A 21,550-nucleotide genomic window follows, 5' to 3' on the forward strand; every position below is an offset into this window, starting at 1 on the left:
TGACTACCAGCATCATGGTGGCTCACTCACCCGTGATCACTGGCTTTATCACATCCCACTTGCCACCCGCCTTTCACTGCTGGATTTCTCCTGGATCCCTCAGGGTGGCTGTGCGATGTGGCTAGCACCTTTCAGGGGAGTGAAAGAGAAATAACAACCCCTCCTCTCTAGGTGTTTGGGGTAGGTTGTTTTGTTTTTTCCCAAAGGGATGATTCAGCAATACAGTGTGAGTTTCTGGCAGGCTGGACTCCTCCAGCAGCATCACCCACTCCACGTCAGATGCTCTCCTCCCAGCCACACTGACTCCCAGCTGTCCAGCATCCACGGTGCTCCCTGCACATCAGTGGTAGGAGCTGCTTTATTTTTCTCCATCAGGTTTCCTTTGGCACAGCCTGTTCTACGTGAATTCCTCCCGGCAGTTATTTCTTCAAGTGTTGCCTGGAAAGTTCCAGATGAAATACTGCAGCTTGTGCTGAACTGGATATACCGTTTCCTTTTCAAAACGTTGACTTTGGATGCCTCTTTCTGCAGACTTCTCATTAAGATGGGTTTTTCCTTCCTGCTAACAGTAGAATGGGATCTAATTAGTTCCTTCGTTTTATAATAATAAATAATTAGAAATGACATATCTTCATGGGGCTGAGAGATGAAATGAAAATGCTGGAGTCCTTTGGTACACATCATTCATCACCTGTACGACAAGCAGTCAATATTTTGTTTATTATTGGTCATAATTCAGTAGTAAAATGACGCTTCTTTTGGCTGAAACATCTAATTTCCTTTGCTGCAGAGAAAACAGCTGATGATGAAGTCCAGAAGTCCGACATCTCATCCAGCAGCCAAGGAGTAATTGAGAAGGAGTCTCTGGGACCTCTTCTTCTGGAGGTAGGTGCTAAAATGTTGCGACTGATGCTGCCAAAGCAGCGCACCACAAAAGTAAAATGCAGAGAACGAAGGCAACGGGGACATAGTTAGGATACTCTAAGCCCAACCATGTCCTAAGCCTAAACTGATTTTAGTCCTTTGCTTCAGCAAATCCTTTTGAAAGTGCGTTGTAACTAAGCTTGGAACTTGTTTAAGTCAAAGCTGTTCTGGTTAGCTTCCTAATATTGAAATATTGAGTTTCTTCTAAGTGGGGATTAAACTGAGCCCTCAGCCTCATTTGGAGGTGGGTTAGGTAGTGTGGATGGATGGTTTGCAACAGATTTGAATCTTTCTGTCCTCTGGAAAACAGGGAGGATGAGGAGGGCACTCTGCATGTTGGTTGATATCAGTAAATCACAAATAACTGTTTCAGGAAGAAAGTCAGAGTTGGACCTGACGGGACTGTCTTGTGTGGAGGAGGTTATTATATGACTGTTATTATATAGCAGGCCTCAGAAACAAACTTCAAATCCTAAATCATTCAGCTCGTAATTTCACAGGGGGTGGTTGGGGTTAGGGCTGGGTCAAGGCTGGGTGGTTCCTCCCTGGGAACGGCCAGCACCGCCTTCTTGCACTGAAACCACCTGATAAAATTACACATTCTGAGAGCAAAAGGAAGCAACATCCTCATCTGATTCATTTAATTAAGTCTAAGAGCGTAATTGCTGACATGACACAGTCTAATGATTTACTCTGCGGTTCCTGTTGGGAGCCCAATAGCTGGGAGGTGAAAAGTGGTGTCATTTTTGAGACAAAAACCCAACCTGGGTTTCAGGATTCCTCTCCCCATCCACATTTTTGGCCTCTTCTGCATCGCGAAATGATACTCAGAGGCTGTGGGGAGCTCTTCTGCACTGCCCTGCTTGCTTTTCAAGACCTGTTGTGGTGCTTTAACCCTGGCTGGGTGCCAGCTGCCCACCAAGTGCTTCTATCACTCCTCCTCAACTGGACAGAGGAGAGAGAAATATAACAAAGGACTCACAAGTGGAGATAAGGACAGGGAGATCACTCAGCAGTTACCAGCATTCACAAAACACACTCAACTTGGGGAGAATTGGGTTGATTTATTAACAATCAATCAAAACAGAGAAGACCCACGGGGTCACAAGTCCTGACAGCAAACCTGCTCCAGGCTGGGCTCCCCCCTCCCTGAGTTCCCAGGTCCTGCCAGGAACTTGCTCCAGTGTGGGCTTCCCACGGGGTCTCAGCCTCCCTCGGGCACCCACCCGCTGCAGCGTGGGGTCCTCCCCGGGCTCAGGTGGGTCTCTGCTGCCCCGTGGCCTCCATGGCTGCAAGGACACAGCTGCCTCACCATGGGCTGCACCACAGCTCACAGGGGAATCTCTGCTCTGGCGCCCAGGCACCTCCTCTCCCTCCTTCTCCACTGACCTTGGTGTCTGCAGAGATGTTCTCACATTATCACTCCCTTCTGCTGCTGCAGTTTTGCCTCTGTGCAGCCACTTCTTCCCCTTCTCCAACCTGTCAATCCCAGAGGTGTTACCTCCATTGCTGATGAGCTCAGCCTTGGCCAGTGGTGACTCCATCTCAGAGCCGACTGGCACTGGCCCTGTCACATACAGGGGAAGCTTCCAGCAGCTCTTTGCTTAGAGAAGCCACTCCTGTAGACACATGTTGCCAAAACCTACCCACACAGACTGACTACATCTGTTTAATCCCTCCCCATATCACAGTGGTCTGGAGCCCTAGAGTGATGGTGCTCAAAATAATAAAACTCTGCAAGAGGTGACTGCCAATGGAAGAGTTCATGCAAAAGGGATGGGAGTGGAGTTGAGATCAAAGGAAGGGACTGACTTGTTGAAAAGATGAGAAAAGGAATGCTGGAAGCACATGGATGGAGTTAAGAGGAAGCTGGTGGCTCAGGTGCAGAGTGCTCAGTCTAACAGAGGCAAAAATGCAGAGGGTCCTTAGAAATTAGGCTGGGAAAGGCATGTGGATTTTGAGGGATGTGTTGTATGCTAGAAACAAGTATAGGAATATCAAGTGATGTAAGAAAAGAGGACAAATCTTCAACAAAACCCAATATGTATGTTATACTGGGAGAAGGCATCCTATGAGAGCAGTGGCAGAGCCAACAGACCCGTGAGAGCGGAGAAACAGGTGACTTGCAAAGTGCCTCGGGGTGAATCAGGGACAGCAGCATATCCCTGACAGAAACAGCCCTGGACAACCTGAGGTTATTATCAAGAAAAAGGAAATTAATTAAATCAACCAACTCCGGATTCAAAATTACCCAGTGCGCTTGGGTCAGGTGTTGATGCATCCTGTCTGCAGGACAAAGGCAGAGGTGCGTTACTGCTCAGTCGATGCTTCTTTGCAAACAACCTCCCCTGCATTATTTGATTTAAAATCCATGTTTAGATTACAGTTATTATCTACACAGGCTGAGGAATAATTTCCTAATCAGTCTCCTCATGTGTGAAGCTGCCGATCCTGACCTGTGCCCATGCTATAGGGCATCACGTGGCTGTGCGAAGCACTTTGAGGATGCCAGGCCCTTACCATGCTGAGTTTATTTGCCATGCAGATGGACAGTGAGAAGCAATTCATGGGTTTAGGCTGAAATCTTCAGCCTAAAGTCATTCCCCAAATGAATTCCAGCTTCTGGGTGCCCTGAGCTCAGGCACGTTTTTTAAATGTGGAAAGACAAAGATTAAAAAGTGCATTAAAAACCAGCTTGTTCATTTTTAAGAAGGTTTTTTGCCTCTTGACCTGTTGTTTGGGCTTGACCTCCATAAGCAATTGTGCTGATAAGGTAATTTAATCTTTAAACCGTGGATAAATACCCAGTGAGGCTGCTGGAGGAATGGGGGAAATGTGGGTCTCCCTGGGCTGTGCCTCAGAGCTCCCCTGCCCTTCCCTGCTCCTTCAGCCCCTCAAAAGCAGCATCACTGGGAGAGAAGGATCCAGGTGGGGTTTACCATCCAGCCTAAGTCTTTTTTTGGGACACCCGAAGTGCAAAGGCTGGTTGTCTTGGCAACAGTTGAGAATAAGGAAAACTGCAGCCAATCTGCCAGATCCATTTTGACAAAAGATTTCTTTCTTCTTTTCTTTTTTCTTTTTTAATGCTTCCTTGTTGGGTTTTTTTTTTTTTTTTTGCACTTAACGTTGCTCTACAGCAAAACCTCATTTTCAGAAACTGTATTAACTAAAACCTGGATGTTCTCCATCAGAGGAACTCTCTGCTGGCATGGGCAATGGGAGGACAGGGAGGAGAGGGCGATGCCATGGGTACCAATTTTGATGCATCAAAAGTTTCTCCTGTCCCTGCCCCACCTCCCATTTCAGGATATGGCCAGATCTAGTTGCAGGATCACAGTCCACCAGAACTTGCTCTTGATGAGCAGGATAAGTAGGAATTAGACTCCAGGAAAACCAAATCCCACCTGGATGAAACATTTTAAGTGATGCATACTTGGAAGAGTGTAAATCAGATATCAGCCCTCTCACGGGCCCCTCATACAAGTGCTGGGCTCTGTCTGGGTTTTTCATAGCACTACAAAGTTTTTACCCCCTGTACCATAGTGGTGAATTAAAGACATTGGTGGTATCCTTATTAAAAAAGGAAGATCTCCGTGTGTTGTATGATTTGGTCTGGGTTGTGCTTGTCTTCCTCCGTTTGATTGCAGGGATGAATTTGCCACTTACATCCTAAAGGCATGAAAAAAAGGGTTATTCTGCACAACGCAAAGGCTCTGTCATTTTGGGGCTGTAATTAAGCAAATTGGGCATATGCTTAATTTCAGTGGCTTGCCAAATTAGAGCCTTGCTGACTGCTCTGGCCTTTGGAAGAGGATTGTTTCTCCTCTGCTGGCACTATCCTTAGTGGCAGGGATGTCCTTAGCAGACAGTGTTGCAGACCTGAATATGTATTTAAGCAAGTGCTGCTGTTATTTGATCACTGCTGTAATATAAAGTGGGGATGAAGCCAAGGTGTGAGACACAGAGGAAGGCTGCCCAAGGAACATCCTGCCTCCACATTGCCTGGGTTTATTTCCCTTGCAGGCCTTAGATGGCTTCTTCTTCGTTGTGAACCGCGAAGGGAGAATAGTCTTTGTCTCCGAGAATGTGACCAGCTACCTGGGTTATAACCAGGAGGAGCTCATGAACACCAGTGTCTACAGCATCTTGCACGTGGGGGATCACGCTGAGTTCGTCAAGAACTTGTTGCCAAAGTCTCTAGGTAAGAAAACCCTCGTGGTGGGTTTATTTTTGTCACCTGGTGCTTGGAAAGCACTGTCCAAAATGCTGCTCCATCTCTGGTGAAGCTGATCTTCTGTTGTTTTGGATATATATTATTTATATCACAGAATCCAGAGTGCTGGGGGTTGTCAGGGCCCTGCAGAGTTCACCCAGCCCAAGCCCCCGCTAAAGCAGGTTCCCCTCAATCAGGGGGCACAGGAACGTGTCCAGGCAGGTTTGGAAACCTCCTGAGAAGGAGCCTCCACACCCTCCCTGGGCAGCCTGGGCCAGGGCTCCCTCACCTCAACACCAAACAGGTTTCTCCTCCTGTGCCAGTGGCACTTGCTGGGTTCCAGCTTGTGCCTGTTACCCCCTGTCCTGGCACTGGCCACCACACAACAAACACTGGCCCCATCCTCTCCACACCCACCCTTTAGGGATTTCTAAGCATTGATGAGGTGCCCCCTCAGCCTTCTCTTCTCCAGTCTATATGTTGTTCCTTTTTACATTGTGAAATTCAGAGATACACCCAAGCCAGATAATAATCCATAAAATCCTGCCTAGTGAAATACATCCTACCAACAAGATATCAATATTAATTTTTTGAATAAACAGCTTGTGGATGACAACATTCAAGGCAACAGTTTTCACCAAGAGGGTTTTAAAGCACTGGATTGGGCTGCCCAGGGAGCTGGTGGAGTCCCCATCCCTGGAGCTATTGTAGAGCCGTGTAGCTGAGGTGCTGAGGGACATGGGTTAGTGGTGGGCTTGGCACTGTGAGGGGAGGAGTTGGACTTGAGGATCTTCAAGGTCTTTTCCAACCAAAACAATTATTTGATTCTCTTCTAAGTCACTTTCCCTTTGTCTTTCTCCACTAAGAAAACTTTTGCCTTCAACTTTGACTCACTTTATGTCAAAAGTGAGAGGCAGACATAGGAGCTTCAGGGAAATTAGGAGGATTTCGAGGTGTTGATTTGGAGGGATTGAGCCATTCTTCCACTTCATTTGGAATGCCCTCCCAGCTGGAGGAGGGTTGTCCAGTAAGAGCTCCAGTACAGGCATGTGCTGCACCTTGGGGAGCAAGTAGAGGTCCCTGTGAAAGTAGTGAGCTTGTGGTGGTCCTCTACAGCAGGAAGACACACGGTTGTGAGGATGAGAGGAAGTATCATGGGATCAGGGTTTGTGTAGGGTGTTGGAACAACAGTGCAGAAGATTTTTTCATTGACTGGAGGTGAGAATGCTCTGGGGTGCTGGCATGCATGAGGTCCCTCATCCTCTCACACCTTTGAAGGAACACAAATGATGAGTCTTTTCCAAGTAGCTCGACTAAAAATACATTTTTTGTTGAAATCCACACTTTTCTTCTGGGTAAATACAATGATGTCTTAAACCACTTAAATGTATGGACATTCATCAGACTGAACCCAGAAAGGTTCAGGCATCACCTTTTCCCTACTGTCACCCAGTTTAGGGCTGGGTATTTTGTCTTCCCTTGTATGTTGCAAGCTACTCAGCAGCTCTTGTCCATCAGGTTGTAGTAAAGCTTCATAATCTGCTGGTGGCAAAATCATGTGTTGAAAACAAATATCCACAAAGAGGTTGTAGAGGGTTAGCAAAACGTTTCAGCTGATGCCCAGAGGTTTTTGGAAAGGACAGGTTATCAAAAAAAATCAAAGGAGAAGGTTTTTGTTGCTGATGTGTCAGAAGGTATGGCTGATGATTTACCTCAAAAATGGGGAGGAAGCAAAGAAAAAAACCCATTTTAATGGAGATGCTCAGCTGGACTTGCTGGAAAAGTCCTGGGAGCATCACAATGGGGAGTTTTCAAGTACAACAGCAATAGGCAGGACTCTTCCCAACCTATGGGACTGACCTAGGGAACCTGTGCCTCAGTTCCCCTGCCTATAAGATGGAGACAATAGTACCTACTGTCAATGGAAGGAGCAATTTATAGACGGCAGCAAGATGACTCTGACAACGGCATGCTGATCTCATTTGGGTTTGTAGGTCCTCCTAGGGCTGTTCTACTTAAACACAAGGAAAAACTTCTTCAATGTTCAGAAGAGGGAGCCCTGGCCCAGGCTACCCAGGGAGGGTGTGGAGGCTCCTTCTCAGGAGGTTTCCAAACCTACTTGGACACGTTCCTGTACCCCCTGATGGAGGGGAACCTGCTTGAGCAGGGGCTTGGGGTGGATGAGCTCTGCAGGGCCCTGCCAACACCCACCATTTGGGGATTCTATGGCATCTTCAGCAGTTCTGAAGTAGTCCTGAGGGCTGGTGGGGAGGGCTCTGCCATTGGCTCTGCTCTTGACTCATCTCTGACCTGGGCAATGAGCTGTGTTCCCTCCCCATGGTGGCGCTTTTCCTTCTGTTCCCTTGTCCAAGAGCTTCTGGAGAGAAAGTGTGCACAACGCAGCTTCTAACTCTTCTCCTCCTTTCTCCATGCCCCAGTGAATGGAGTTCCTTGGCCTCAAGAAGCAACCAGGCGCAACAGCCACACGTTCAGCTGCAGGATGCTGATCCGGCCGCCTGATGAGCCAGGCACGGAGAACCAGGAGGCGCGGCAGCGCTATGAGGTGATGCAGTGCTTCACCGTCTCCCAGCCCAAGTCCTTCAAGGAGGAAGGAGAAGGTAGGGGAAAGCCGCCTCTGCTTCAGAGCCTATGTGTGGGGTGGGGAGGGCAGGACAGGCAGGAGGAGGAGGACAAGGTGGGGATCAGGGCCAGAGGAGGAGGACAAGGTGGGAACCAGGGCAGACAGGAGGAGGACGAGGTGCGGATTGGGGCAGGCAGGAGGAGGAAAAGATGGGAACCAGGGCAGGAAGAGGAGGAGAAGGTGAGGACCAGGGTGGACAAGATGAAGATAAGGTGACAACCAGGGCAGGAGGAGGAGAAGGTGGGAACTAGGGCAGGAGGAGGAGGTGGAGGGAAGACAGGAGGAGGACAAGGTGAGAACTAGGGCAGGAGCGGGAGAAGGACAAAGAAACATGAGGAAAAACTTCTTCACTGTTCAGGTGAGGGAGCACTGGCACAGGCTGCCCAGATGAGTTGTGGAATCTCCTTCTGTGGAGACATTCAAAACCCAGCTGGACGAGTTCCTGTGTGACCTACTCTAGGTGGTCCTGCTCTGGCAGGGGGGCTGGACTAGGTGATTTTTGAAGTCCCTTCCAACCCCTAAGATTTTGTGATTCTGTGGCAAAGCAAGGACCAGGACAGACAGGAGGGGGGATACAGTGGGAAACAGGGCAGGAGGAGGAGGAGCAGAGTGGCTATGGTAGTTCAGGAAGGAGGAGGCCACCACCCCACAGACGATGCTGGGCAGAGGGGAGGCCCCAGGGGAAATGCCTGAAGTTTGCTGCAGCCTCTCATTCTGCTTTCCCCTCCAAGCCAATCCCCTTCAGCCAGAGTTAGTGTTCCTTAAGGAAGGAGCAATATTTAATTATCCACCAAAGCCCTGTGGCTGCAATGTCTTCCTGGAGAGGGATGCCCGTGCCTGTCACACACCTTGTACCCTCACCACTGCCACACCACACATTTTGGGGCTTAGTCAGCTGCCTGCAGGCAGATCAGTGCCCAAGCACTGGGGACAGGAAGGGTTCCCTCGGTGCCCTGGAGGCTGTTGCTCTCCTGCAAATGCCCTAACTCTCCTCTCCATGTCCCAGCTATTATTTTCCAGCACATTAGCTGGATTAATCCATTGTGGTTTACACAGGAGAGCACGACTGGAAGGAATAAATTATGATGTTTTATGACCGAATGCTTTGCCTGAAGCTGACAGTTGCTGGCTTTTAGTGCTGACTTTTATTGTACCATACTGCCTGATCCAAAAAGCCTTTACAATTAATTTCTTCAAGCACTGGAAACCTCTTTTCCAGCAAACTGGGGAGAGTTTAGAAGGGCTTTACTCGCTTTGAAGGGCCAGAGGTTGCTCAGGGTAAACCCTTCCAGGGCAGGATGTGGCAATCAAGCCCAGTGGTGGTACTTTAATTAAAGTGTTGAATCACAAGCAGTGGTTGTAACAACTGATTTTCAAGTTCCTTCTGCTTTGGCAGATTTCCAGTCATGTCTGATCTGCATTGCGAGACGATTACCGCGACCAGCAGCTGTCACTCCATCTGAATCCTTCGTGACCAAGCAAGACACCACAGGTAATACTGCAGCCATACCATGGAGTCCTGGCTTGGGAGGGAAGTGTTATCTCTGGGTTTCAGAGGTCAGCAGTGCAGTGCAGGACTTCAGAGGATGAGCATGGGCCTGTCCTTTGCCAATGGCAGCGCTACAAGTAATGTGGTTGACATCTCAACTAGAAGCCCTTCAACTGAGTTGACACTTCAGCTGATCCCAAACACCAGACCCGTTTCCAGCTCACAGCCCCACTCTGCTCCATTGGATTTTTGAGGTTCTTGAGATTGCTGATTGATGGGAATGAAACAGTCACCTTTTGGCTTTGAATTTGCTCTCAGACAAATATTACTTCCTACCCATTCTGGTGACCTTCTTTCTGAGAGATAATCAGCATTCAGACTTCCCTGCAGTCTGAAAATCCTTAATGAGTGTTTTATCTGTTCAACTCTCGCTGCCCGTGGCTGTAAAACAGCTGGCAAAGCTGTTGAGGGAGAAAGCTGGTAGCAGGTCTTGCTTGATGGACCCTTGGATATGGGCACCGTATCTGGAAGTGTCCCACTGTGTGAGGGTGTGAATCTCGGGACTCACCACCTCCCTGGGCAGCCTGGGACAGGGGCTGACAACCCTCTCAGGGAAGAAGTTCTTTCTCAGCTCCAATCTAACCTTCCCCTGGGGCAACTTCAGACCATTCCCTCTTGCCCTGTCATTCATAACTGGGGAGAAGAGACCAACCCCCACCTCACTATATCTCTGTTTCAGGTAGCTGTAGAGAGTGATGATGTCTCCCCTCAGGCTCCTGTTGTCCAGGCTGAACACCCCCAGGGCCCTCAGCCCCTCCCCAGCACACTTGTGCTCCAGCCCCTTCCCCAGCTCCGCTGCCCGGCTCTGGACACGCTGCGGCCCCTCAGTGTCCCTCTGGCAGTGAGGGGCCCAACACTGAACACAGCACTCGAGCTGCGGCCTCACCAGGGCCCAGCACAGGGGACGGCCACTGCCCTGGGCCTGCTGCCACACCACTGCTGATACAAGCCAGGGTGCCACTGGCCTTCTTGCCCGCCTGGGCACGCTGCTGCCTCATCTTCAGCCGCTATTGATCCACCTCCCCAGGTCCTTTCCCACCAGATCTGTACTGAGGGACATTTCATACGACGTGGCTTCTCTCTCTCCACTCAGGTAAAATCATCTCCATTGACACGAGTTCCCTGAGAGCAGCTGGCAGGACGGGTTGGGAGGATTTGGTGCGGAAATGCATCTACGCTTTCTTCCAGCCACAGGGCCGAGAGCCATCCTATGCCAAACAGCTCTTTCAAGAAGGTAATGGGCTCTTCTTCCTCACTGGTGTGCTCTCCTGCCTGCAAGGAGAAGCCAGGGTATGGTACTTCTTGCTGGATAAATACTTTCCAAAAAAACAAGTGCAGCAGTAATCGTCACAAAGTGCCAAAGAGGGAGGAGAAAGGGCTAAATAGCACTGGAGTTGCTCCTCCAGCTGAGAAGTTCCTTCTCATCTTTCAGGAAATATAGAATTGAGATAAATAGGAGCTAAATATGAAATATTTTTATTATTTTTTCCTGAGCCATCCGCAAACTCCGTCCTCATTGTCTAAGCAGAAGAAGTGGAAGCTCCTTCATGAGCCTCTTTGCTGTGTCAGTGAGGATGCTCCCCAAAGGGATGGGGGGAGGCAGGATGTAGGAGCAGGAGGTCACAGCCTCTGGAGAGCTGTAACTGCCAAGGCTCTATCTCTGAACCTTTCCAGCCTGGCTGAGCTTCATCAGCCTGATGAAAGTGGTGGAGTCACAGCCCCTTTGGAAACTGAGTGCTAAAGGATGGTGCTGGACGGATTTAGATTTACCCGCTGCAGGAGATAGCTTTGGAGCTGGAGAAGCAGCTGAGGGGATTTCTGTGCCTTTGTGATTATTCTATGCCACCCTCTTATTTTCTGCGTCTACAGACATAGCCAATATGGAGCAGTTCTGTTTGCTGGGAAGGTGGTTATTGCAGATTATCCCTCTCCTCTGCTCCCTCCACCCTCCTCCTGGTGCTCATTGGGTATTGCAGGTTCTGCCTTGAGTTTCTAAGGGGGTTTGATGTGTTTCTTGGTTTCTTCCTTCAGTGATGACACGTGGCACAGCCTTCAGTCCCTCGTACCGCTTCACCCTGAGCGACGGGACAGTGCTCAGTGCCCACACCAAGTGTAAGCTCTGCTACCCCTCCAGCCCGGAGATGCAGCCCTTCATCATGGGCATCCATGTCATCGACAGGTATGTGCCCACCTCACCGCTTCCAGGCTGTGCCAGCCTCTGGCTGGGTGATCTGGGAATCAAAGTGCCCAGTCCCTACAGTGGAAGGAGGATCTACTGCTGGTCTGTGGTGCTGGTTTGGAGATGTCATCCCCCCGAGGAATCTGGGGCTGAAAACCAGCGTGATGGCAGCTCTTATACTCTTGTTTATTCTTGTTTTGCAGAGGTGGCCCTGGGAGTTCAGGTGGTTTATAGACATGCTTCATATTTCTGCCTTGCCCCAGAGAACATTAAAATATTTGGGGGAGGAAGAGGCTGTGACAAATTGGCAGGACAGAGATAGATGAGGCTGTGGACCTGAGGGAGTATGAGAAGGGTGGGGCAGAGGGAAATGCAGTTGGAGCACAGTCCTCCTGCAGCAGTGTGGGAACGTGAGACCCAGAGATGATGCTTTCAGGGTTTAGTCAGTGAGCAGCTGCAATCCTGAACAGTGTCATGTATCTAGAGGGTTTCTAAAGCTGCTGCACTCTATCCGTGCTACTGAAATGGATTCAGAAGCACTGGCAGAGCAAAGAATGCTGATAGGGAAGGCAAGCTGCTGCTCTTCAGGCTTCAGAGCTCTGCAGCATGGACGGGGAGCAGGAGCTACCTGAATCATAGGATTGTTTTGGTTGGAAAAGGCCTAGAAGTCCAACCCTTCCCCTCACCCTGCCAAGCCCACCACTAACCCGTGTCCCTCAGCACCTCAGCTACACGGCTTTGCAATAGCTCCAGGGATGGGGACTCCACCAGCTCCCTGGGCAGCTCATTCCAATGCTTAGTAACCCTCTCAGTAAAAAAAGTTCTTAGTCCAGTCTAAGCCTCCTTCTGAATGACACTAAAGCTTTGGTCAATGCCTCTTGTGACTCTTCCTCTCCTTTTTGTCTCCCACAGGGATCATGGCATGCTCTCACCCCAGGAGAACACTAACTCTGCCATGTCTCTTCCCCGGGTCAGCCCCTCGCTGAACCCCAGCATCTCTCCAGGGCAGGGCATGGCCCTCCCGCCCTCCATCCCTCCCTCCAACGGCAGCATGTTGGCCACCAACGTGAACCAGCAGCCAGGCCTCCACAACAGCAACTCCAGCACCAGCCAAACCAGCTTTGGGTGTTCACCTGGGAACCAGATGGGAGCCAACGTTGCCTTAAGCCAGGGACAAACCGGTCCCCAGAACAGTAACCACACTTTGAACCTCAATAGCTCCCCTATGAACAGTCCAGGGATTAACCCACCTCAGTTCATGTCTCCGAGGCACCGGGTCAGCCCAGGGCTGGTGCCCAGACCCAGAGTGCCCGGCAATCCCTTCTCACCCACCATGCCCACCATGCACTCCCCCGTGGGCATGGCCAACAGCGGCAGCGGCGGGGGCAGCTGCGGCACCGCTGGCACCAGACCTTTTCCCAACGCCCCCATGAACTCCATGCAGGGGCTGAGTGAAGGCCCCAGCACACCGGTGGGTTACTCCACACCCCCCCCTGTGCTGAGGCAGCTCAGCTCCCAGAGCTCACCCGGCCGCCTCGCCATGCAGCAGCCCCTGAAAGCAGAGTCCAAGGACAGCAAAGAGATCGCCTCCATCCTCAGCGAGATGATCCAGTCGGACGGCACCACTGGGGAGGGCAAACCGCTGGACTCGGCCACACTGCACACTGGGGACAGGCTCTCGGAGGGGGAGAGCAAGTGCTCCCAAACCACCAGCCATAAGCTGGTGCAGCTCTTGGCCACCACGGCAGAGCAGCAGCTTCGACACGTCGACGCGGACACAAGCTGCAAAGATTCGTTAGTCTGCGCAGGCACTGGCAGCGCTTTGGCCTCCAGCAACCCTCCCAGCAGCACCTGCCCTTCCTCCCACAGCTCGCTCACCGAGAGGCACAAGATTTTGCATAGACTCCTTCAGGAGGGCAGCCCTTCTGACATTACCACCCTAGCCATGGAGCACGAGAAGAAGGACAGTGCCCCGAACCCCCCCACCACCACCCCCACGGCTCAGAGTCAGCTCCCGGGCACCCCGGACATCAAACTGGAGTCGGATGGGCTGAAGAAAAAAGACGCCAAGGATCACCAGCTCCTCCGTTATCTGCTGGACAAGGATGAGAAGGAGCTTTCTGCAGCCCCAGCGCTGAGCCTGGATGATGTGAAGGTGAAGGTGGAGAAGACGGAGCAGATGGAGCCCTGTAACACGGCCCCGGTGCCACTCGCCAAACCTCCTGCCACAGAGGAGGTCAAGCTGGAGACACAAGGCCAGGTGAGTTGATCCATCTGTGTCCATGCTGGTGAGATCATAGAGTCATAGAATGGTGGAGGTTGGAAGGGACCTCATCCAGCCCATACCCCTGCTCAAACAGGTTCCCCTCGATCAGGGGGCACAGGAAGGCACCCAGGTGGGTTTGGAAACCTCCTGAGAAGGAGAATCCACACCCTCCCTGGGCAGCCTGGACCAGGGCTGCCTCACCCACACAGTAAAGTAGTTTTTCCTTAAGTGGAACTTTTTATGTTCCAGCTTATGACCATTACTCCTAGTCCTATCACTGGACACTACATAAAAAAGTGTCACCCCAACAGCCTTTCGTCATAAGCCTTTCCTTATTAAAAAGATGTTCACAGCAGGTTTGTGAGGCTGTGAGTAGTGTGTGTCCTGTGGATGCCACACCTTTCTGTGCTGCTACCACCTTCCCCAGTGCCGGTATCAACTTCTCCAGTGCTTGTGCCACCCTCTCCAGTGCTGATTCCACCTTCTCCAGTGCTGGTGCCACGTTGTTCAGTGCTGATTCCACCTTCTCCAGTGCTGGTGCCACCTTCTCCAATGCTGAAACCACCTTCCCAGTGCTGGCATCACCTCCTCCAGCACTCATTCCATTTTCTCCAGCCCTAGTACCACCCTCTCCAGTACTGGTTCCGCTTTTTTTCATACCAGCACCATCCCCTTTTGTTTAGATGCTTCACGTTTTGGCAGCTCAGATTTTCAAGGCAATAGTGGGAAGGGAAGGGAGAGATTTCACTGAGGTGTATAAAAATAAGAAAGAAACATGGCATGTCACTGCAGGTGAGTGAGGCTTGAGTGAGGAGAAGACCACGTGCATGTTGCCATGCAAAAAGGCTGTTAATTCTGCATGTCTGAGAACATTCAGGGCTCATGTCCCAGGGAATTTTCAATCCCTTGCCCTCTCATTGGCTGAGATTAGCAATTATATGGGCTTCTTAGTTATTCTGAAAGTATTATTAAATTGAATAATCCAGTGACAGATCTCTGCAGTAGAGATTTCGGGGTATAAATATTCATTACACACAGCTATGAATAGAAGAGATTTCTTCTTTCTGAAAGCCAGGGGAGATGGCAACATGGATAAGGCTGCTTAATCCTTTTTAAGCAAAGAGAAGAGAGCGGCTGACACGAAGAGTGGGGCCGATCGCCGACTGCGGCACAGGGCTGCAGGCACTGGGACGGGAGGGGTCAGAGACAGAGCACGGAGAGCCTGCAGTGGCAAAGGCACAATGAGCCTTACTAAGGTTCAGGCCTCAGCTGACTTGGGAGAAGGAGAACTGGCTTGGTCAGTGGGAGCGGGAATCCAACTCCTTATCTGGTTCTATAATGTACTTTCCCAGTGTTATCAAACTTCAGAATGTTTTGGGTGGGAAGGGACTTCAAAGCTCATCTTGTTCCATTGCCCCTGCCATAGGCAGAGACACCTTCCACCAGACTGGGCTACTCCAAGCCCCATCCAACCTGCCCTTGAACACTGACAGGGATGGGGCAGCCACAGCCTCTCTGGACAACCTGTGCCAGGGCCTCACCACCCTCACAGCTTGGAAGAACTTCTTCCCAAGAGCTCATCTCAGTCTCCCCTCTGTGACCTTGGAGCCATCTTCCCTTGTCCTGTCCCTGCAGACCCTGGCACAAAATCCCTCTCAGCCTTTCTTGTCAGCCCTTTAGGGACTGGAGCCTGCTGGAAGTTCGCCCTGGAGCCTTCTCTTCTGCGGGCTGAACACTCCCAACTCTCTCAGTCTGTCTCCACAGCAGAGGGGCTCCAGCCCTCACATCATCTCCGTGGCTTCCTCTGGACTCACTCCAGCAGCTCCGTGTCCTTGTGCTGTTGGTGCCCAGAGCTGGAGGCAGCACTGCAGGGATGGTACATCCATCCTCCCACATCATCCCACATTTGAGATCGATTTGAGATTAACATGCCTCTGGATGAGGAAGACTCAAAGCAAGACATGCTCATTTTGGGAGGCAGATTGGAGATCACAAGTGGGCAGTGAACACACCAGTCTGCTCCAACAGAAGACACAGCATCCTCCTGGGATGCTACTTGGACAGAGCTGCCCCAACCTGCCTTCCAGAAGCTGGGAGCATGTCGAGGAGTGTGGCTTTATCTAGAATGAGGACCAGGAAGAGCTTTGCTTGCCCACCCTCCCTGACATCTGTATGTGAGGGATGCAGGCAGGCTCTTTGCTGACCATCAGCTGGTTCCAGGTTCCTCCATCCTTCAGGGAGGGCAAAAAGCCTTGTTAATTAAATGAGGCTGTGCTCACTAATTGTGCACTGTTCAAAGAGCTTGGATGGCTCAAGTCTGGATGCGTTTATAAGCCCCTCTCTTGCGCTGTTGGAAGCAGAGGAGCATTTTTTAGGTTCCATCATGACTTTTCAGTTCCAAGTATCCCTCCCAGGCAGCTGGAAAGCATCAGGATTATACATTGGACTACACCGAGTGCTTCCAAAGAGTTAATAAAAGAGGCTGGAGAGGGTTTGCAGAGTCTTAAAATGCATTTTCTGAGGAGTGAACAACGTTCACTGCTCGGCAGCTAAGGACAGAGTTTCATTTCCACGTGTTTTCTATTATAGGCTGCTTTGGTGTGGCGTGGAGTGGGAGGGAGGAGCTGCCATTTCAAATGAAATCTAGCGCTCGCTAGAGTTTTGTTTTCATGTGTCATTATTTTAAGAATCAAAATGTCAATTAGGAGCAACATTAATTGTGAGGTAGGCTCTGCAGCTCATCTTCAGCCTCAAAGGAGTTAGTTCCTTTCTGGATTTATCCTACAGAAACACTTCAGATTTGTATGGAGCCACAGCTTTGTGGGATGAGAACAAAAACTAGTTGGGTAGGGCTTGGGAAAGAGCTAATAGGAATTAAAATACTTTTAAAAAATGAAAGGGAAAGAATAAGAAAGGTTTTGGAAAGGCTCTTCATCCTTGTGCTTGAAAACAGGAGCTGAACTTCAACGGAGTGAAGATATATTTCTTATGTCTGCCCTTGAGCATGATGGTGGGGAGCTGTCAGCCCTGCATGGGCCTGGGAGGGCTTCTCCATGTGTGGATAGGAGAGCCCACAGAGAAGTAATGTATGCCTCATTGGTGCAAGTCTTCCAGGTCAGGTTGGACAGGGCTTTGAGAGACCCCATCTAGTGGGAACTGTTCCTGGTTTGCTCGTGGGTATCACTTGGAAGCATTTCCATCTGCCTCACCGGACTGATTTCACGTGTGAGGCATCCCACAAGCTGTGGGCAATGGATCATGGAATCTTTTCCCTTGGAAAAGACCTTGAAGATCCTCGAATCCAATCCCTCCCCTCACAGTGCCAAACCCACCACTAACCCATGTCCCTCAGCACCTCAGCTACACAGCTTTGCAATAGCTCCAGGGATGGGGACTCCACCACAGCCCTGGGCAGCCTGGGACAGGGGCTGACAACCCTCTCAGGGAAAAAGTTCTTCCTCAGCTCCAATCTAAACCTCCCCTGGGGCAACTTGAGGCCATTTCCTCAAGTCCTGTCATTCATTACTGGGAAGAATAGACTAATCCCCACTTTACTACAACCTCCTGTCAGGAAGTTGCAGCGAGTGATGATGTCTCCCCTGAGCCTCTTTTTCTCCAGGCTGAACACCCCCAGGGCCCTCAGCCCCTCCTCAGCAGACTTGTCCTCCAGCCCCTTCCCCAGCTCCACTGCCTGGCTCTGGACATGCTCCTGTACCTCAATGTCCTTCTTCCAGAGCTGGGCTACTATCCTTTGGTTAGCCTCTTGGCTCTGGTTCTGGAACCTTGTTTCTGCCAAGAGCCAGACATTAGAGGAAGAGGCTGTTCAGAAACATACATCCATCCCTCTTGCTGTGGGTTTTCTCACCCACTTGGGGACAGAAATAGGTCACAGACATCCGAGCTTTCTTCAAGCAAGACTAGATGGCCTAAGCTCCAGCCCTCCAGCACCGTGTGTTTTCTAGACTTGGAGGAGAAATATAATGCCCATTAAAGTGAGCACAAATTCCAGCTGCAAGTTTGAGTGCTCCAGAAAACACCTGATAAACACCCTGTTTCCATCACATGTCCTTAATTCCCATCTCTCCACCCTCCAACCTCTTCAGATGATACCCAACAAGTAACACAAGGACTTCACTGCTCCTGTTTTATCTCTGCTTAACATCCATTTTGGATGCCCACAGCTGCCTCTGTGCCCTTCTGCCTCTAAATGACCTCCCTGCAGAAGGGGGAGGTGGAGTTGAGAAGATGCATTTCTGCTGTGTCATGGATGTCTCTTGTTTTCTTCAGTTCTCTTTGTTCTACAGACTTGTGCTTTAGAGAAATTCTGCTTCTTTGGACAATTTCTGGAAGACATTCTCTTCCAAATTGCATTATTTGGAAGACTTGAGACATGCAAACTTCTGCTGCAGGACTTGGAACTGCTGTGTTTAGTTCCATCTATGAGCCTGGGTTTAGGAGGATATTCTGCTTCTTGGGCCTCTGGGGTTAGGATTTGATGGAAAAGATGCAGGGGAAAAGAAAAAGACTGGTTAGTTGCTCATAAACTGTAATATCGTTGCCTTCTGCTCTCAGTGAACTTTTTATCCTCAGCACTGTCTAAACATCTTTTAATTCGCCAAATGCCACTGTAGAGGGAAACAGAGCACATGGCCTGTCATGTGTATTAAAAACACCAATTAATCTACCCAGGTGCTACCTTGACGCTGTAGGAAAGGGGGGAAACAAGGAGTGAAGGTCAAGAGAGAATTCTCTGCCATGGCAATAAGGGGGAGCAGGGTCTCTTAGGTCTCAGATGCTTGACTGTGGCTTGTGGCTACAATGCAGCCATTGTTGGAGGGTCAGTCCCAAGGCAGAGCATCCCGCAACCACCCTCGGCTTTGTGCTCATGATGTGCCAATCTGCACAGCAGAAGTGGAACTGGCAGTGGTGGAATTGCCACCAGTTTGGAGGATTTTAGCTGAGATGTGAAATATTTCCAGATAGGATTTAGGGAGAAGCTTCTCATGGTTTGTTTTGGCAAGGGACAAAGTTCTCACCTTGTGGAGAGGTCTTTAATGCTACTCCATCAGCCGAGGAGCTGTAGGGACATGCCAAACCCAGCAGCCTTCTTGTCACAGGCATGGGCTGTTGGCTGATGGCAGGGCCTCTTGTTGAAGCCAAGATCCCAATTCCTGACAGGTTTCTCCATCTTAACCAGACTGGAGCTCCATTCCCTTATACCAAATGCAAAGATTTTCCCTAGTGCTCTCAAGCTGTCTATTAATTACCCTCTGCTAATGGCCAGGCTTTCCCTGATGCCAAGGGGAGGCTCTTCTGGAGGCAGCACACGGCCTTAGATTTTAAAGCATTTGCTTTCCCTTGAGATATTTATTCCTTTGTAGCCAAAGCTCATTTATCTCAGCCCCTTTAATCCCAACCTCCTGCTTTACAGCACTGCTATTACAGCCACTGGTGCAAATCTCTTTCCCGGTAACTTCCCCATTTATTAGAGTCCCCGGGCTAAACATCTCCTCTCCCACTCTCGGCCATGACAAAGGTTGGAAAAGCTGAATGGTATTTTACTGCCCCATTGAGAGTAATTACATGCCCGAGGCCAGCACTGATTTTGGCCACTTGTTCCAAAAAGTCGCTTCTGTTTTTTAGAAAAGGCCATTTTCTTCTTCTTATCATTTCAGCATAAGCATATGTATATTAACAAAGCAAATTATATCCTATTTTAAATAGCTGGAGGTGATATATGCCGTTAATAATTATGCTAATTGCAGCATGTGAGTATAGAATCATAGCATCGTTAGAGTTGGAAAAGACCTTGAAGCTCCTCAAGTCCAACCCCTCCCCTCACAGTGTTAAGCCCACCACTGACCCATGTCCCTCAGCACCTCAGCTACACGGCTCTGCAATAGCTCCAGGGATGGAGACTCCACCAGCTCCCTGGGCAGCCTGGGACAGGGGCTGACAGCCCTCTCAGGGAAAAAGTTCTTACTCAGCTCCAATCTAAACCTCCCCTGGGGCAACTTGAGGCTGTTTCCTCTTGTCACTTGTAGATCAGGAGCAGAAACCAACCTCTCCTGTCCACAGCCTCTTGTTGGGGAGTTGCCAAGAGTGATGATGTCTCCCCTCAGGCTCCTGTTGTCCAGGCTGAACACCCCCAGGGCCCTCAGCCCCTCCCCAGCACACTTGTGCTCCAGCCCCTTCCCCAGCTCCGCTGCCCGGCTCTGGACACGCTGCGGCCCCTCAGTGTCCCTCTGGCAGTGAGGGGCCCAACACTGAACACAGCACTCGAGCTGCGGCCTCACCAGGGCCCAGCACAGGGGACGGCCACTGCCCTGGGCCTGCTGCCACACCACTGCTGATACAAGCCAGGGTGCCACTGGCCTTCTTGCCCACCTGGGCACGCTGCTGCCTCATCTTCAGCCCCTGGCACCAACCCCTCCAGGCCTTTTCCCTGCCGGCAGCTTTCCAGCCCCTCTGCCCCAGCCTGGAGCGTTGCCTGGGGTTGCTGTGGCCCAAGGGCAGGAGCCGGCCCTTGGCCTTGTTAAACCTCATCCCATTGCCGTTGGCTCTTTGCTCCAGCCTGGCCAGGGCCCTGGCATCTTGAAGATGGAACCGGGCTCTAGAGTGAGGGCGGACAGTCCTTGTCCCCCTGAGGTCTGCATCCATCCAGGCAGAGGACACAGTGCTTGTTCTCAGATGAGATGCTCAGCTTTTTAGGAAGCACAGCGCTGAGAGGAGCAGCATTGTAGGGAGCTGCAAAAGTAGCACTCGGCCTTGGTTTCAGCTGATTTGGCCTAAAAATAATCCAACTGGGATTTGGGTTTTTTTCCTTCCTTAGTTTGCTGCAGAACTGGAGCAGCTGGACCAGCTCCTGCCCTCGCTGGAGAAGGCGGCTCAGCTGCCAGGTTTGTGCGGAGCAGAGAGAAGTGAAAGCAATGTGGCCGGCGTGGCTGTCAAACCTGAGATGCTGACGGCTCCCCTGCAGCCCAGCCCTGCTACCAGAGCCCCCACGGCACTCAACCGTAAGTGTCCTCTCTGTGCCCATGCCCACCCTCAAAGTGGGTCCCTGCAGGGGCTGGAGAGAGGAGGGGAGGGTCCAGAGGTGTTACCACCATCCTGGATCCAGCTGTGGGGATGGACCAGGGCTTTGCTGCCTGATGCATGGTTGCTGGTGAGGAGGCCCATGATCTCCCATCAGACAGCTGTGACATGAGGAAGAAGAGGGTATACAATCCCTCCAAGGTATGAAGGGACCAGGAATACTCAGCCACAGGTGTTGGAGATGTCAAAGCAGTGCTGTAACTTCCAGACAGGGCTTTGAGGCTTAACACACTCAGGTGCAGCATCAGGACCTTTCTCTAGGCACACAGAATCATAGAATGGTGGGGGTTGTCAGGGCCCTGCAGAGCTCATCCAGCACAAGACCCTGCTCAAGCAGGTTCCCCTCCATCAGGGGGCACAGGAACGTGTCCAGGCAGGTTTGGAAACCTCCTGAGAAGGAGCCTCCACACTCCCTGGGCAGCCTGGGCCAGGGCTCCCTCACCTCAACACCAAACAAGTTTCTCTTCTTGTTCCATGCTCATGTTTATTTGCTGCCCACCAGCACTCCCAGGTCCCTCTGCAGAGCTGTTCTCCAGCTGGTCACCCCCAGCCCACACTGGCACTACAAAGGAAAAAAAAAAGACCTGATTTTTCTCTGAAGTGAGCAATTTTATGAAAGAAAAGAATGAGGATTTCTCTCATGAATAATGATAAATTCAGGGTGTTATGTAGCAAAATGTACA

General features: G+C 50.7%; 1 protein-coding gene across 5 annotated transcripts in view; it reads left to right on the forward strand.

Annotated features, from left to right (window-relative positions):
- NCOA1 (nuclear receptor coactivator 1) overlaps window positions 1–21,550 on the forward strand; it is a 193,297-nt gene that overhangs the window by 149,262 nt on the left and 22,485 nt on the right. For all 5 annotated transcript variants that reach the window (XM_061990185.1, XM_061990187.1, XM_061990186.1 and 2 more), the window contains 8 exons: window positions 791–885; window positions 4,948–5,125; window positions 7,576–7,755; window positions 9,175–9,270; window positions 10,421–10,561; window positions 11,359–11,506; window positions 12,419–13,766; window positions 20,605–20,788. In XM_061990185.1, coding sequence (XP_061846169.1) covers window positions 791–885; window positions 4,948–5,125; window positions 7,576–7,755; window positions 9,175–9,270; window positions 10,421–10,561; window positions 11,359–11,506; window positions 12,419–13,766; window positions 20,605–20,788 — 2,370 coding nt within the window. The remainder of the gene's footprint in view (window positions 1–790; window positions 886–4,947; window positions 5,126–7,575; window positions 7,756–9,174; window positions 9,271–10,420; window positions 10,562–11,358; window positions 11,507–12,418; window positions 13,767–20,604; window positions 20,789–21,550) is intronic.

The sequence above is a fragment of the Colius striatus genome, chromosome 2, assembly GCF_028858725.1.
Source record: "Colius striatus isolate bColStr4 chromosome 2, bColStr4.1.hap1, whole genome shotgun sequence".
NCBI classification, from domain to species: Eukaryota; Metazoa; Chordata; class Aves; order Coliiformes; family Coliidae; genus Colius; species Colius striatus.